Source organism: Arachis duranensis, chromosome 9 (assembly GCF_000817695.3).
Source record: "Arachis duranensis cultivar V14167 chromosome 9, aradu.V14167.gnm2.J7QH, whole genome shotgun sequence".
Taxonomy (NCBI): domain Eukaryota; kingdom Viridiplantae; phylum Streptophyta; class Magnoliopsida; order Fabales; family Fabaceae; genus Arachis; species Arachis duranensis.
In genome coordinates, this window is record NC_029780.3 from 110,115,873 (window position 1) to 110,132,815 (window position 16,943).

Sequence of the window (16,943 nt, forward strand, 5' to 3'; positions counted from 1 at the left end):
CTAAATACCAAAGTAAGTATTTAAAAAATTATACTTTTAACAAAAATTAATTAAAAAGAACTTAATTAAAAACTTTTACCTAACATAAAAATTTAATTATAAATTTTTAAAATATTAAAAACTAAAAATTTAATAAAATTATAAAAACGGAATAATTAAACTAATAAAATAAGATAGGGAATTATAAACTATAAAACCCTGAGGATCAGACGGAAAAAACAAGTATGATGATAGAGAAAAAGTTAGGTATGGCTGTATGGTCAAAGGGAGAGTTCAAAGCTTGAAACTTGAAAGCCAAAGGCAAAAGGAAATTCTGTTTGGTAATGTGGTACACTTATTACTATTTAGAGACCTATGGAAAATGCACAAGGAATTCAAAGGAAGCATGGGCGGCGCATCACAATATTAACCCAAAAAAAAAAAAGGAAAAAAAGAAAAATGATTAATTTTTTTATCATCCTTAGTAGTAAAGGAAGCTCCTAATGGTGTAATGCATATATAAATTTTAGCCTAAAGCCTAAAGTCTAAAACTATACTGATATAATCATCAGAAGATAGCATTCATAAAAAATCCCATAGCACAAGTTGGAGTAGACATAGCTGGTAAGTTCTAAGAGCTAAAAAGAAAAAAGTAACCCTCAATGAACAATACCAACACCACAAAATTGGGTAATCTGCCATTATTTCCAAAGACATAGTTTGAGGTTATGTCAGTGATAAAACACCTATCACCAATTCACCATTACCAATTTATAGAAGCAAACATCATATTCATCACATTGGTCCATATATAAAATGTTAGATTTTCATAAGATGGCAAATTATAAGAAACAGCTATATAAAATTTTAAACTTTGAGTGTGTCATATTCACATCTCTATCCCTACTCTGTTATGAAACACTGCATGTTATTCTAAAATCTATTGTTTTGTTATATGAATTAATACTCAATTGTGTCATAATCCATGACACTGCAACATTATAGTAAGTAATAGTAAATAGTATATACTTATCTTTAAACATTCATTGTGCTATAAAATAATAAAACAATATAAGATTATGAAAACTAATAGCTTTATCTTTTAGGTGCTTTTGCTTTAGTAGGAAGACCAAAAAAACTGGAAGGAATGCAGCTCTATGATGCTGCTAGATCTCCCTCTTCACTTTGCTGACCAAGGGCAGGCTTTGTTGCTTGTCACTTATAAAAAACAATAAAGTGTGATTATTTAATTTACTAATAATAATAATTATAAAGTTCTTGTATGCTCTCTCTTTTTACTGCGCTTTATTCTGTTCAAATTCGATGCTTTGTTTGCAGAGAACGAGGTGCTTTGGTTTCCAAGAGAGAGAAACAAAGAAACACTACAACACTTGAAGCTTTGCTTTCCCTCTCTCTCTCTCTCTCTTTGCTGCATTGTATTGTTCTACCACCTCAGAATCTCTTCTCACTTCCACGCATTAAAGTGTTGTCTCTCTCTGTCTCTCTCTCTAGTAATTGGTGGCGCTTTCTCCTTTCTGTCATATTTATTGGAGTGTGCTTCCATGTTCTTACACTTTTCTTATTGGAGTCTGCTTCCATGTTCTTACACTTTTCTTAGTGTGGCAAGAGCAACATAGCAGCTAAAGACAGAACCCAGGGGGAAAAAATTGAGGCATTTTGTTGTATCTTGCTGAGTTTCACTTCTTGTTGATCTTAGTTTTGTTCTGTTTGGATAGGGGGTGCTCTGGAGTTCATAAACTGGGATACAAATGAGTTTTGTATTGTGTCTAAGTCAAGAAAGAGAAGGGGAAATAGAAGAAAGGGTGGATTTTGGAGAAGCGGTTTTCAAAGCAATGATCTTTTACTCTTTGAAGCTCTGAAGAGAGCTTTTTTGGGGTGGGGGTGGGGGTGTTGGGTTATAACTTATAATTCTCTTCTGAGGAGAAATATCATAGTGTGCTTGAGGAGCTGTATGAAGTAGAAGTTGCAAAAATGAGAGATGACAATTCAAAGAAAACCAAGGTTTTTTTTTTCTTTTTTCCATTCTCTTCTATGTTGTAGAGATGAATACTTTGATGTGTGTTGTTGATTGCAATCTCTGCAAGTTGTTAACTGCTTTTGTTTCTGTCTTTTTGTTGGTTTGATGAAGCTCTCATGGTCAAAGAAAATGGTTAGAAAGTTCTTCAATATCAAATGCAGAACTGATGATACACTATCAGGTGCTGTTGCCTATGGAGGTGGGTATGCTTTGGTTTGTCTTCTTCAAAATTCACTTTCTATAAGTGGTTCCATTTTTAAAAAATTTGGGATGCAACAAGCATAGGAATAAGACTTGGCTTCTAGTTGGTTGCCGGAGAAACCAAAGGAATTTAACAAATAACACAAACTGGGAATGGAAATTGAAGCCTAGGGTCTTTCATCAACTTCTGTCTCATTTGTTGTTTTTTAATCTAAGAAAATTAAGCTAAAACCATATATACAAAACTATATAGTATATACTCACCAATTGTGCTTCATACTACAGTTTTCTATATCTTTTGTTTCTCTATGTACATGAACTTGAAGCATTAGCATTGCTATTAAAGCAGGAGGTAACGTAGAATACAGAAGCAGGAGTAGCAGGAGTAGCTTCTCTGAGAGAGAACCATGCACTATCAAAAAGAGCAAAACAGGTACTGAATTTCATGATGCCACTCCTTGGAAATCTTGATGTTTAAAGAACATTTACATCTACATGACAAAATTTAATGTTTAAACCTCCTCACTGCAAATGAACAGAGAAGTTTAGCAGGAGTGCAGATCAGGTTAGGCGAGGAAGAATGAATCTTGACCATCCTCGAATTATTGATGTTCAGAACCATAGGTATATTTCCTTTTCCTCTTGTGATTTTACTGTTTCTTACCAAAAAAATACTGGTTTGTTCATATTTTCTCTGGTGCTTTTCTCTTCTTTGTGAGCAGCATTTTTGTTGCTACATGGAATGTTGCTGGAAGATCACCACCGAGTAATTTGAATTTGGATGATTGGCTTCATTCCTCACCACCAGCAGATATATATGTTCTAGGGTAGGAATTCTGACTTGGTTCTTGTCAACTTAGTCTTTGATCAACCTTTGTTCTAACTGTTACCAATGACATGTTTTTACCCTCTTTCAGATTTCAAGAGATAGTTCCCTTGAATGCTGGTAATATCTTAGGGGCTGAGGACAATGGCCCTGCCAAAAAATGGTTGGCTCTCATCAGAAAGAGTTTAAACAACCTTCCTGGCACTAGCGGAAGCAGTGGATGTTATACACCTTCTCCCATTCCTCAGCCAATTGCAGAGCTAAATGCTGATTTTGAGGGATCAGCTAGGCAGAAGAATTCATCTTTCTTCCATAGGCGATCGTTCCAGACAACTTCTACTAGTTATGGAATTGACAATGATCCCTCACTTGCTCAACCACGACTAGATCGAAGGTATAGTGTCTGCGATCGTGTAATGTTCGGCCACAGGCCGAGTGACTACTCAAGGCCAAGTGACTACTCTAGGCCAAGTGACTTTTCAAGGCCAAGCGACTACTCAAGGCCAAGTGACTTTGATCCCAGTTTTAGATGGGGTTATAGGCCTAGTGACTATTCAAGGGCAAGTGACTACTCAAGACCAAGTGACTATTCAAGATGGGGTTCATCTGATGATGATAATGCCATTGGAGATTCACCAAGTACAGTTCTATTTTCGCCAATGTCTTATGCCGGACCTGCCTCTAATGAGGATGGATATGGCATGCCGGGGCGTTCGAGGTACTGCCTTGTAGCAAGTAAGCAAATGGTGGGAATATACCTTACCATATGGGTAAGAAGTGAATTGAAAGATCATGTGCAAAACATGAAAGTATCATGTGTTGGCAGAGGTTTGATGGGCTATCTTGGAAATAAGGTGAATGTTATGTCAGTCGTATAGTTCTAATTTTTATTTTTCATAATAAATTGGATTTAATGAGAGAGTTATTTTGATTGTATCTACAGGGATCCATCTCAATCAGCATGTCACTGCATGAAACAAGCTTTTGCTTTATCTGTAGCCATTTAACCTCTGGACAGAAAGAGGGAGATGAACTAAGAAGAAATTTGGATGTGATGGAGATTTTAAAAAAGACAAGGTTTCCGCGTGTTAATGGTGTGGACAATGAGAAGTCCCCACAAACAATCCTTGAGCATGAGTAAGAATCTGTTTGTCTTTGTCTTTGTCTCTTGCAGTTGCTAATTCTGTTTTCTGAAAATCATTTTCCTTTGTCTCCTTTCCATTTAACATAATTCCTTTTCATGAACTAACTTAAAATTCATTAATGTAGTCGAATAATATGGCTCGGAGATTTGAATTATCGAATCGCCCTCAATTACCGATCTGCTAAGGCACTTGTTGAGATGCAAAACTGGAGAGCATTATTAGAGAATGATCAGGTATGTATGTTTAACCATTTAAATAGCTCTAGGTTCATTTTTAGTGCTATGTGACAAAGCATAATGAGCCTTAATTATTGACATTCCTTGCAGTTGAGAATAGAACAGAAAAGAGGCCGTGTATTTGTGGGATGGAATGAAGGGAAGATATATTTTCCCCCAACATACAAGTATTCAACTAATTCAGATAGATATGCAGGAGATGATATGCATCCAAAGGAGAAAAGGAGAACACCTGCATGGTAAGTACTTACTACTCTATGAAGAAAGTAGAAATGAAGCATAGGGTGTGTTTCATAGTTGTTGACATAGTTTTGTTAAATTTGATATGCTTATATAAGTATTTTTCTTATAGGTGTGACAGAATCTTGTGGTTTGGAGAAGGTCTTCATCAATTATCTTACGTCCGCGGGGAATCAAGATTTTCGGATCACAGGCCTGTCTATGGCATATTCATGGCTGAGGTTGAGTCAACTCATGGCAGACTGAAGAAAACTATGAGTTGTTCTCGTTCCAGAATTGAGGTGGAAGAACTTCTGCCATATTCAGGCGGATACACTGAGCTGAACTTTTTCTAAAGAGGAATGGAATGGCTGGATGTGAAACATGTCCATCCACATTCAAGTACTTTCTCTATCCCTTCTGCCATTCTCACTATTATGCTTGTAAAATAGTGGAAATTTATGCCGCTGAATGCTTTGGTTTTTTGTTTCTTTTTTCAACCTCATGCACATAAATACAAACAGAAAAACATAAAAACAAAAATTATCTGCAGGGCTCTATGCAAACAAGGGGACCCTGAACATTTTTTATATTTAGACCAAAAGTACAAGATTCTAAAATTATCAATGATTATATGGAGCTGAACATAATAGAGGTGATACTGCAATAAAAACATAAGAGCCTAAAGAATATGCTAATATGTTCTTAGCCACTAGGTGTTTCTTGCTTCACTAGATATACAAATTGATTTCAATCTTTATTGCTTTGAAGTCCTTTTGTTCTTTTCTTATTGTCGTTGAAGTTATTCTTTTCCCCCTGAATTAGAAATCTCACATAACTTACATACCCTTATTACTGTTCAGAAATTGGTCCCCCATTACCAAGAGGGACTCACTTTGAAGAAATTCAATTCATGGATGGAGGGTGATAAGGACAACCCATTTCCCACATACCGAAAAAGGTTAGTTTTCTTCTCTTTCTTGCTTCTTTTTGTTCTGCTTTTGGTCTCAGCTTCTTTGTCTAATTTTAACCTTTACTTTATCTTTTTCAGTTTGATAATCTGTATTCTTGCTTGGTCTACAGTCATGCCTTGCCTATCACATGATCAGAAGTTCAGAACAGTAGTACATCCTCGTCATCATCATCAACATCATCATCTTGTTACACCAACTTCAGCACTGTGCATAATTTGATTTTAAAAACACTTAGCTTTCTTACCAGTCTCTCAGCCCTGTACAACCATTCAGAATCACGCACAATCATTAGGTACTATGTTTTAGTTAGTACTTATTAATACTTGTCACACTTTTTTATGAATTAACAACAATATAATAAACTCTTACTCATGATCAACTTCTCTCTTTTGGCAGGACATGGAAGAAGACGATTTTTTTATTCAAGATTCTTTAATTGTTTTTGGCAAACATTTAATGTAGGTAAAAGATCGTCAGTAATAATCATTTGGGCACTAACTGTTTTCTTTTTTTCATTTTTCATTGTTTTTAAAATGCAAAGAGAATGAGAGTTTTGATTTGATGTATAGTGAATTAGTGATTGCCACAGTATGTAAGAAGGAAAAAAAACAGAAAGAAGAAAAAGAATTTTTAATTCATGAGAGAATTCCAAAGCCTCTCTTGCTTGGTTCTGTTTCCTCTTCTCTTTTCTTTTCAGCAATGTTCATAAATTTACTGTTAAAGGTAGCTTGGCATCAACTAGTATTCTGAGTTTCAACTCTGATGAGGAGACAACAATATTTTAGTATTTTTTAACAGATTAAAGAAGCTCAAGACAGGGTTTGCAGGTTTGGCAGAAAATATTGGAGGCTCTTCCAATCCAAGATGCTATTTACATGTTGCATGCCTGTGTCAATTGCTGTTTACTTTTGACTAAGTTTCAACTTTAGACACTTTACCTTTATTACCTTGTGCGTCTAGGTAGGATCACCAACAAAAGTTGAGCACAAGAATGTTGTAGATAACGACTAATACGGCCAAATCACAAATTTGGATAATAGTGTCATTAAAATACTCATTAATGGGGTTCCTAACTAAATCTAAAATTTCGTGTCAGAGTCGTTCCTTTATGAGAGATCTCAATGGCTCAACAACCTCTTTGTCAATGTGGCTGTTACATAGCCACTTCACAAACACCACTAAATGTAAGAAAAGATCATGATTCATGACCCAAGAAGAAAAGAAAACAAATCTAAATGAAGATATATTATAAAGAGACATGGTTGGAAGACTTTGGAATAATATCTATTGCTGTATATGTCAGTAGTCACTATGCGTTGCCCAAAAAAATAAGAGCTGCATGCGAGGAGGGTAAATATGCTCTACAATAATTACTATTTGAACATCATTGTTTGATTTTTATTTTAGAAAAAGTAATTTATTTTCACACGAGAGAAATGATAATTGCATAAGGATAGTTTTTGCAGACTTGAGCTGAGTGCATGATCCTCTTTCCACTATGGGATCAGTAGAAAGTCAGATTGTGCTGTCTTCTGCAACTAGAATCATTGGTCATCAATTTTTACCTACAATCATTTTCAACACAAATTGGACATCCTCTTTTCATTGTTTTTTGTTTCCTTTACACTATGGTCCTCTGAATAAGTAATGGTTTGATAAAAGGTGAAAAGAAAATGGGGTTTGAAAATCTTTTTTTCTTTTTCAATAAAAATTCGGTTAGTGGAAGTGATTAGCATTAAGCTAAATGGAATTGAAAGTAATTGATGTCCAGAATGAGAAGGGGTTGTCACCATCAGAGTGCCATCTCTTGCCTTGTGTCTTTGTAATTGTAACTGGTCCCTGAGCCTGAATTGGCCTTCCAAATGGGGAACCGCTTCAAAGGAACTCATCTTTGGTGTCCTGATAGAGATTTTGCAAAAGAAAAAAAAATTTCACACTTTGCAATACTCATATAAAATTGTCTTCACGTAAAAGTAATAGTCTAAAACTATTAGGGGATAATTTAGTCAAACTTGTCCGTAAAGAGAGCATTTTTCTGCAAAATACTTGTTAGTTGCAACAGTCTAATAATACAAATAAGCAAGGAAGGGTGGTGTGCTGACACAATAGCATTAGCATTTGGCAGTTATTATTCATAATGGCGGGGAATATTCCATTCTGAAATGATTGTTTATAAACTCAACTCTCAGAATTGTTTGCATTATGCCTAACAAAACCACAAAGCTAGCAGAGGGTTCAAATATCATCATGCCAACTTTTACCAGTGGACACTTCCATTTTCTTCCAAGTAAAAAGGAGAGCTTCAATTGGCTTGAACAACTCAAGAAGCTTGCAGCTTTTGTATATATATATATATAACCTTTTGACATTGAAATGATCCGTTTTGTTTTCTTTTACAACAAAATGTAACTGATTCTGCTAAAATTTGACCACTTTAGCTTTTGATGAAAGACCATTTGTCATATCATTTTCGTGATTAGTTTCGATTGTTAAGGCCAGAATATGTATGAACACTTAAACTAAAACAGTGCTAGTGCCAATTTCTTTTCGGAGGGAGAGAGGAATTGGGATTTAGGGTTTTAGACTGAACGTAATCTTATGAGCGCAACGGTGCGTTTCACGGTGGCACCTGAAACTGTTTCGATTATGTGGGCCACTTGATGTAGTAAACAGATCAAGGCCCATGTTAGGTGCTTATAAACTTTGTATTAAAACGGGCCTAAGCCCAAGGTACTTATACACTAAAGATCATTAATTAAGCAAGCCCAAAGTCGTGTCTTTAGATGATACCCTCACCAAATTTTTTTTCGACTCAAATCTCGCCACTGTTAATTGAGTATAAAAAAATTATGTCATTTAAGTTATAACTCATTTACAAAAAAAAAAACACTTTTAATGATATCATTTTACTATTTTATACTTGGAAAATCATATATAGCAAGATATTTTAGTGATAGTAATAACATTTTTTGCTAAAAAATTTTATGTGCATTAATTATTGGAGATTCAACTATCTTATGAGTATTAAAATATTATTTATATACTAAAATTAATTACTATGTATTCTTATAAAAATACACGTATAATTTAGTTTATTTTAATGTATATTTTACATTAATGAATGATTTTATATACATTTAACATAATTATACTAGTATCAGTAAAAAAAAAATCTTATTAGTAATATTTGTTTTTTTTATAGTAGTATTTGGACACAAATTAGGTATATAGATCCCTTATGAAGGCAAAACAAGCTAAGATCAATTCTTTTTTCATCCACTTTGATCAATAAATATTTTAATACATACGTAACTGTCTTCGAATTTAATATGTGTATAAAATTGATCGAAACCACACAAATTACATACAGTTTAAACTTTAAACCACGAAACCAAGGTAAGAATCAATTTTCATTTTCTTTCACTTTGAATTGGATATATTGGTGCAGTTATTGTGGAAGATTTGGTTGGAATTGTTGGTAGGAGAGAGTAGATGAAAAGTGTAGAAAGATCGAGTAAAACTTGGGGTTTGCTATCGTTAGAGGAGACATGATGTCCTATATATATATAGCTAGCCAGGGTTCATTATTTCAGGGTCACACTGTACACTACTATGCTTGAAAAACTCGTCTAAAGCTTGAGGTGTTGGATGTGAAGCAAAATCAATAGTTCATAGGTGTCATCATTCGCATGTTAAAATCCACCCTACGTTACATATATAACTACTGCATTGCATGCTGCTCAATAATTCAAATAGTAATATTTTTTAAAAAATTAGAAAAATCTAGTAGTACCAGAAATTTTAAAAAATTAAAATGATGTAACATATAAGTGATGATGAAACGATGATCCAAGCTAATTATATAGATTGAATGAAGAGACATAAGCTTGTTTTACGTGTTTTACACAACATCATAATGTTTAAAAAGCAATTATATAATATGGACTAGTGTTTGATAATTTCATATATTAGTAAAGTGAAAAAGGAGAGCATAAAAATGACGCAATCCTGGGAGCCTAAGTAGAAGTAGCTTACGCACTTTTCTGTTGATTACCATTATCTCTCTGGGTCTGACTCTCTCAAGGTTATCATCATGACCATGGTCTATTTTCAAAGCAATTATTCTCTCTCTCTCTCTCTTTCATTCATTCAATGCTGCTTTTTGCAGTGTTACTTCAATCAGTTTTCTTGACAAATTCATGAATACTTTGCAACAGCTTGCTTCTGTTCAAACCTAGCCATGATTCTTCTTTCATGTAATTGTAATTAAGCTGTGGCCATTTTGTGGCAAATGCAACCTTGCCTTCTTCATTCCCCTTCTCTGTTTTATGCATACATATTCCAATCATTCTCCTCTGATGAGTCCTGTACTACTTAGTATGTTATTTGTGTCCCTTTGCCACTTGTCAAACACTCCAACATCACTATCTTTAATTCATCTCTCTTTCTTTTCTTCTTCTTAGTCCTTCACATAGCAAAAATACACACATGTTCTATTTCATGCTTTCTGCCTCATACCTTTCCATTCCTGAATTTTCCATTTTCATAAATTGGGTAATCTTTTTGTTCTTTGCTTCCTAACTTCATTCTCTTTTTGTATCAGTCACTATCCCCATGTCTCAACTTCACTCAACCTTTATTTGCCTGATGATGATTGAGGAAGAAAACTAGAAAGAAAAGAAAAAACCATCATACATTCCTACTAAGAAAACTTCAGACTAAGATTTAATATATCCTCATCTATATATTTTGCTACTTTTCACTGTAAAGAGATCATGAATTTTGTGGTAGCACCAAGCTGAACAAATTATTTTCACTTTAATCAGGTGAGAATATAATATGATTAAACTTAATTAGTTATCTAATTCTAGTCTTGTTCATCATTTTCACTTTTACCTGCTTTGCTTTATCTTATATATGTTGTCTAAAACTTTAGTGACTGGTGGTGACTGGTGTGATCTGAGTTTGGAACTGGAAGAATTATTGAATCTGATCTTCTCTTCTTGGTAAGCCACATCTGAAATCTTTGTTCATCACTCACCCTATAGAATGCTATGCTATCTATATCTCTTTGAATACTGATAGACCCTTTTTAAGGGCTTAATCTTCTTTAAATGTTGAAACCTCAAACCTTTATAAACCATGATGATATTAATATGTTTCTCTCTTCATATATTTTTGCAAACAAGCAACTCTACTCTTCTTTAGATTATAAAATATAAATCATAATAAATGTAAACAAGAGCTACAATCATAAAGAAAATACCTCATACATACCAAAATGAGAATTTCTAAAACTTAAATGCAGATAATAATTCTCTCTAGGGAGTTTAAAACACCCATTTAACTCTGGTCAAACAGTTAAAATCTATCTAATACCATCTATATATTGAAAGTTTAAGCAAAATTTTAAAAACAAAAAGACCAAAAAAGTGATATTAGATTGAATGAAGTGACATGACTAACTTGTATATATCCATCCGACAGAAAATTCTGCCGAAACCAAAACCACACATATATCAAAAGAGCAAATAATCAAATATGTATCCTTATTATATTGCTGATTGTTTAATTTTCTCTTTGAAATAAACATGAAAAGCTAGAACAAATCATCAAATCAAACTTTATGCACAGCATATGAAATCTATCTACTGAAAAATTAATGATATATGTATTTTGAAATCAACAAGTAGTGCATGCATAAATACATGTTCTATCAAACATCATTTTTTTCTATATTAAATTATAGAGTCAATAAAAAGATGTTCATGATGATGCCTATGCCACTGTGCAGTGGTGCTGCTTTAATTTATTGATCCGTCCTTTTGATCTGATATCCACGTTGCATTACATATTCCATATGATGATTAGTTTCTTGTTAGGAGATGTGATTAATTACTGTACTCCAACAGCTATATTCCCAAGTATACTGAGCTATAACTTATGCATGTTCATATACGTTACGTTGTTAATAATTTAACATATATTCACAAAAATTAAATATAGCTAAGTAGTAAGTACCTTCAATTTTCTATGACTATGTGCCCTCCTACACTATGACTAGTCCTATATTTCTAGAACACCTGATAATCTTTCTATATTAATATTTTTGTCGTTATATTGAATTTATGTTATTTGAGACATACATCAACTTATGGAGATAGATATATGTTTTTTAAACACTTGCTAATTTTCCATTAATATAACATTGTTTTGAAACATCATGGTTGGCCTGGAGCACCCTTAAAAGGCCTATGCCAATAGAAAATAGTAGTAGCCCTGCCTAGTGAAATTAAAGGAGCTCTTCTTTTGTTTTTGTTTTTCTGCATAAAGAAAGAAAATTGAGTATGATCCACTATAATTTTTTTTAATTTTTTTTTGCACTTTTTCTAGTGATAAAATTCACTGAATGCACCTATTTTATTTCAACTACCCTGTTCTAAGATCACAATTTTAGTCAAATGCTTCTATGGTAACTTACCCACATGAAAAGTGTTCTATTTGATAAGGTAAGGATAACAATAATGTTAGATATTAGACAAATCTATATGAAATAATAATAACTGAAATTTTTGTTCATTATTTATAAAGATTATATACTATTTTCAGCCCAGAACCTTTTTTTTCCTTAATTTTAAGCACTTATGGAAAATATATTCATTGTAGGAAGTTATCGGTGGTTGAAATTTGCCCAAAAGTCATAACAAGAGAGTAATCAAATAATAAATGGTGTCATATATAATAGAATGTACGTAAATGGTTAATTAACAAAAGGTCAACAGAGTTGGCTATGATTACTTGATTAATTAACTTTTTTTTTTTTTCATTCTGACTTGTGTTGACACTTGACAAGAATGGTTATGCAATGATATTCACACATATATAAAACCGGTTATGGTTGACGAAATCTGATGAAGGAACCATGACAATGATTTCATAGGATCTTCACTGTAGTTGAATAAAGTTGGAATTACAAGTTACATATAAATATACAACTAATTAATAAGCAGGAGTTAATAGCTCTATTTGGAGGTTGGCTAGAAAGCAGGGTTATAATGAATGCAATGTGAGCATGCATGGGGTTGTGCCAAGCTAAGGTTGGCGGCCATGGCCCCTTTTTCTGATATTAAATACACACTATATATTACAAGCTAGGCAAGTAGCTAGCTCTAGTCTTTTTCCTTATTCATAGCAGTACTAGTAACACTCAACTATTATATTAGACATGTCATTTTTATGCAAGCTAAGTGGGATTGATTATTGCTTGTTTAAAACCAAGTATATGTATTGTCGGCATGATATTTTCTTTCTTGTTATTCTAATTGGACAGACATTATGGATTAACTATGATAGCATGTAATTAACTCTTTTTGTATGTGTAATCCAAGTGAATTGTAATATGAAATTAAAGAAGAAACATAAGATGAAACATTTAGACCGTGACAGTACATGGTTGCATTGGCTTAAGAAAGCAATGGATGGGGTTGGCAAAATTGAACCACTCCATCTCTGTCTGCCCTATTTGGACTCCCTTACTTATTACTTGACTGTCTTACGGGGACAAACTGTAAGACGAATTTATAGAATTTATTTCAGGTTCAGTACCAATGGTGGGTTCTACATATTCATAGTGAAAAAGCTTATAATATAAATCAAGATTGATTAACTAAATTGTGGTGGTGGAGGATGCATGGTTATGGAACGGACCAATGGAATCTGTGTGGGGTTGTTGATAAGGAAACGAGAGAATTTTTGTTTGAGAAGTGGAGGATGGTTAGGAATATGAATAAAGGGTTGAATTCCAAGGCCAGTTCTGGCAAAAGTATTAGATATGTAAGAATAGTATTAGGAATACATTATTATTGTGGTACTATGGTACGGAATATTGTTGTTGATAAAAGATGGAAGTAGAGTAGAGAGTAGGCACACTTGTTGATAGGGAGCACGAAGAAGAAGGGCCCCGTTCTGTGGAAGTGATGGTTATATAAGGAAAGAAGCCATTTTGTTGCAAATTAAGAGGACTACTCAGTCAAACTCTGCGAATTCAACCACGGGTTCTCTTCTATTCTGTCCTTAGTCCTAACCACTCACTGTTATATGCATTTATAACTCTCATTTCTCTTCCCTGTCAACACCTTTCATCAACTTCATAAACCCTTTTCTACTTTACAATAAAATCCATAACTAGCTCTTTTTCTTCACAATTATTTTATCTCATCAAATTATCAATTTACAATTCAATATACCTAATAACAAAAATAATAAATACATATTGTTAAACCTGCCAATTGTTAATCTAAAAATAATTTTAGTGAATTATTTTAAAGAATATTTAGAAATAAATATAAATGTTACTTACCTTCACATGAAAATAGGTAAAAATAAAAACCCTTACGTTTAACTATGTAATTTATTTTAATTATATTTAATATAAATAAATGTTACCTTATTAACTAAGAAATAAAAAAGTTGGCTAAATTAAAATATAATACTTATACTGTGTTTCACGGTTAAGCTTTTCTGCTCTAACTTTCACACATGCATAAATAATGGAAGGAAATTAAAAAGCTGCCTTATCCAAGAGAGAATGCTTATTATAGGCCTTTATGTTTTGCTATTAATCATAATTAATTTCTCAGAATATTTATAAATAAAGTTTGAAAACAATTTTTAACTACTGAGTAACGAGTAATTTTATGTTTCTAGGTCATATAAAGAATTATATATATTTAACAACCTAAAAAAAAAATTCATTTTCTGTTATTTCTTTCTTATTATCTGAAAAAAAAAAATTGTCTTTTCAGTTGGACTGTAAATCAGTCAGGTAGCATATGCATATGCATTAGATGTATAAGATTAATGACTTTGAGTCTTTAACCAATGAGAACCCAGTCCAAAGATATATATACAAGAGATCTGAGATCCCCTTTATGATGAGCCAAATGTGTGGCCTGGAACCCCTGATTTTATGAGTAGTGGTGATAGATAGTGATAAAAAGTTTTGGAAAGAAAATAATGTTGAATTCTGTTATTGTGGCCGTTGGATTCTGGTGTAGCGGTTACAGGAAATGGTAGCAACCAACCTTGCTGGTGATTAAGACATCAACTAGGAGCCCTACACCATCAACCGGCAGAGAAAAACAAGCACATGTTTATGGTTAGTTAGGGTTTTTTATATATACTAGCCGCTCAATGTCATTTTCATATCAGATAGATAGTGTTAGTGTCTTCGAATTATTATCATTATGCTGTCTTCCATGAATTAGAGGAAATTCAAATATAAGTACAGTAATACACATTCTCCTGTTCCTTCTTAATTATGATAACGAATGCCATCTGATCCTGCTTCACTCCCTCAAAGACTTTAGTAGTTTTCATCCATGAATCTAAGTTATAAGGATCAACTAGATCAGAAAAAATCATTCATCTGAATCAGTTATTTCGAAAGAACTTATTACTAATAACTCACGTACAGTTAGCTTCGGTCGCTAGTGAAGATTATTATGTAACGACTTTCAACTATTAACTTTATATAAAGATAAATGCATCCGAATCTTAACCAAACTTATTACTGCATGCTCAACCCGTAGATACATGAATTCACCAATTAGGTGGTAGTGTATCTTGTATCAATTCACAGTTTATCATAGAATGGAAACGCTATAACTATATATACTACCATTCCCATGTAACTATGGCTCAACCTTTGAAAACCTAACTTAATTAGTTTGTCAACCCTGTAATATACCAGATTCAAAACTCAGCAGCATAAAATTATATTTCCATTGAACAAAATTGTAGAAAGCAATAACAATGCATATAGAACCAAAACTGCGCTTCTTGTCCACCCCTTTGTCATAGTTCTAGTGTTCAAGTGGTGGTAAGAATCTTGTATACACATGAAGAAAAAAAATTACATAGGATATAAAAGTCAGGAAACTAAAACTGTAAATACATAGAAGTTAACAATCAACTTGTTATATGGTACACCAGCCAGTCATGCATCATCAGATATCTGCTGATCTGATCAAAGTTTCGATTCTTGTATGGTAAAAACCTACTGCATACATGAGGAATAGGATAAAAGGGGAAAAATTAAAGGAACATAGAAGCTGCATTGATGAATAGAAGGGCAACAACTGATGCAACTTGCATTCTTAGATTGCATACATATACATAGTAATGAATCACTTGAGTTCATCATGATTTCCTAAGCCCTAACAATCCATTTTGTTCTTGTTCATCATCAGAGTCGTACAACCTTATCATTCCATTTCTTTTTCTTGGTCCAGAACTTGATTTAGAAAGAGCTATCAATATATATACATAGATATATAAGCCTTAAAGACAAAGCAAATGAGAATGTCACCAATATATTCTTCTCCCTGTGGCTATCTTCTAAGTAAAAACAAAGATAGAAATAGGCAATTGCTATCACAATAGAAAAATGCTTTGATGTTCCACTGGATTGTAGCAATTTGTCTATGACCTCTGGAAAAAGTTGAAGATTGAAGACTCTTCCCTTTGAGCAAAAGAACAATTATAGCTCCAAGAAGACAACATGGTTATTAATCATTCATAAATCCGCTTAATTAAATATGCTATGAAGGTACTTGAGCTGGCAAAAATAGAAATTCTTGTGTGCATTGGCCACAATCAAACTAATCTGAATTGATACAATTTTTCAACAGTTATATATTATTCTTCAATCTATCATTGTATTTACAAAATTAACATCTTCCACACAAAAACATTAGATATATATAATTTGTAATGTTTATGACTTATCAAGGTTATTTAGGAGAAATTAAATCATCATAAACTAGAGGAGTAAACAGCTAGCTTTCAGCTTGAAATGGCTAGTCACAAACCAAAACAAATCACCTAACTGTGATGTCATTCTTTGTATAGTTGATACCAGGGCTTTTGTGAAATACATGGTTATATGTCTTCTATTCTTCCATGCTTGGATTTCTAGAGCTGAAAAAAAATTGAAAATTAAATCACCATATTTCTGTGATCTAATATGTGAGTTTTATTCAGCTGAAAAAAAGAAGACTGAAATTAAATAATAATTCTGATTTTTTTTTTTCATGATTCTTGTTTTTCCTCTTGCTCCAAAATTAAGGGCATAGCTTGTTTCAGCATTGAAAGGGTCACCACCTATTAAAAAAACAAAAACAAAAAAGCAAAAGAACTAAAAGCTGGTAGGAAGTGGCTGCTGCAAGCAGTTCAATCAAACTTTAATGTTTGGTTTTCAGAGAAAATAATAGACGGAGGAGCAGAAAAGCTTTATGAGAAGATTGATATGCCATTGGCTCATTA

The 16,943-nt window shown here is 33.0% G+C and overlaps 1 protein-coding gene across 3 annotated transcripts; it reads left to right on the forward strand.

Annotated features, from left to right (window-relative positions):
- Positions 1-1,194: 1,194 nt before the first annotated feature.
- LOC107467013 (type IV inositol polyphosphate 5-phosphatase 7-like) lies at positions 1,195-6,291 on the forward strand. Of its 3 annotated transcripts, none has more exons than XM_016086015.3 (13): positions 1,195-2,001; positions 2,129-2,216; positions 2,565-2,651; positions 2,758-2,842; positions 2,941-3,045; positions 3,136-3,898; positions 3,988-4,181; positions 4,314-4,422; positions 4,516-4,664; positions 4,778-5,046; positions 5,508-5,605; positions 5,696-5,910; positions 6,015-6,291. In XM_016086015.3, exons 1-10 carry the CDS (start codon positions 1,972-1,974, stop codon positions 4,998-5,000), a joined length of 1,833 nt encoding a protein of 610 aa, XP_015941501.1. In that variant the 5' UTR covers positions 1,195-1,971; the 3' UTR covers positions 5,001-5,046; positions 5,508-5,605; positions 5,696-5,910; positions 6,015-6,291. The 3 variants fall into 3 exon arrangements, with proteins under 3 accessions (XP_015941501.1, XP_015941502.1, XP_015941503.1); XM_016086016.3 differs by having other exon boundaries at positions 5,728-5,910; XM_016086017.3 differs by having other exon boundaries at positions 2,568-2,651.
- Positions 6,292-16,943: the final 10,652 nt, after the last annotated feature.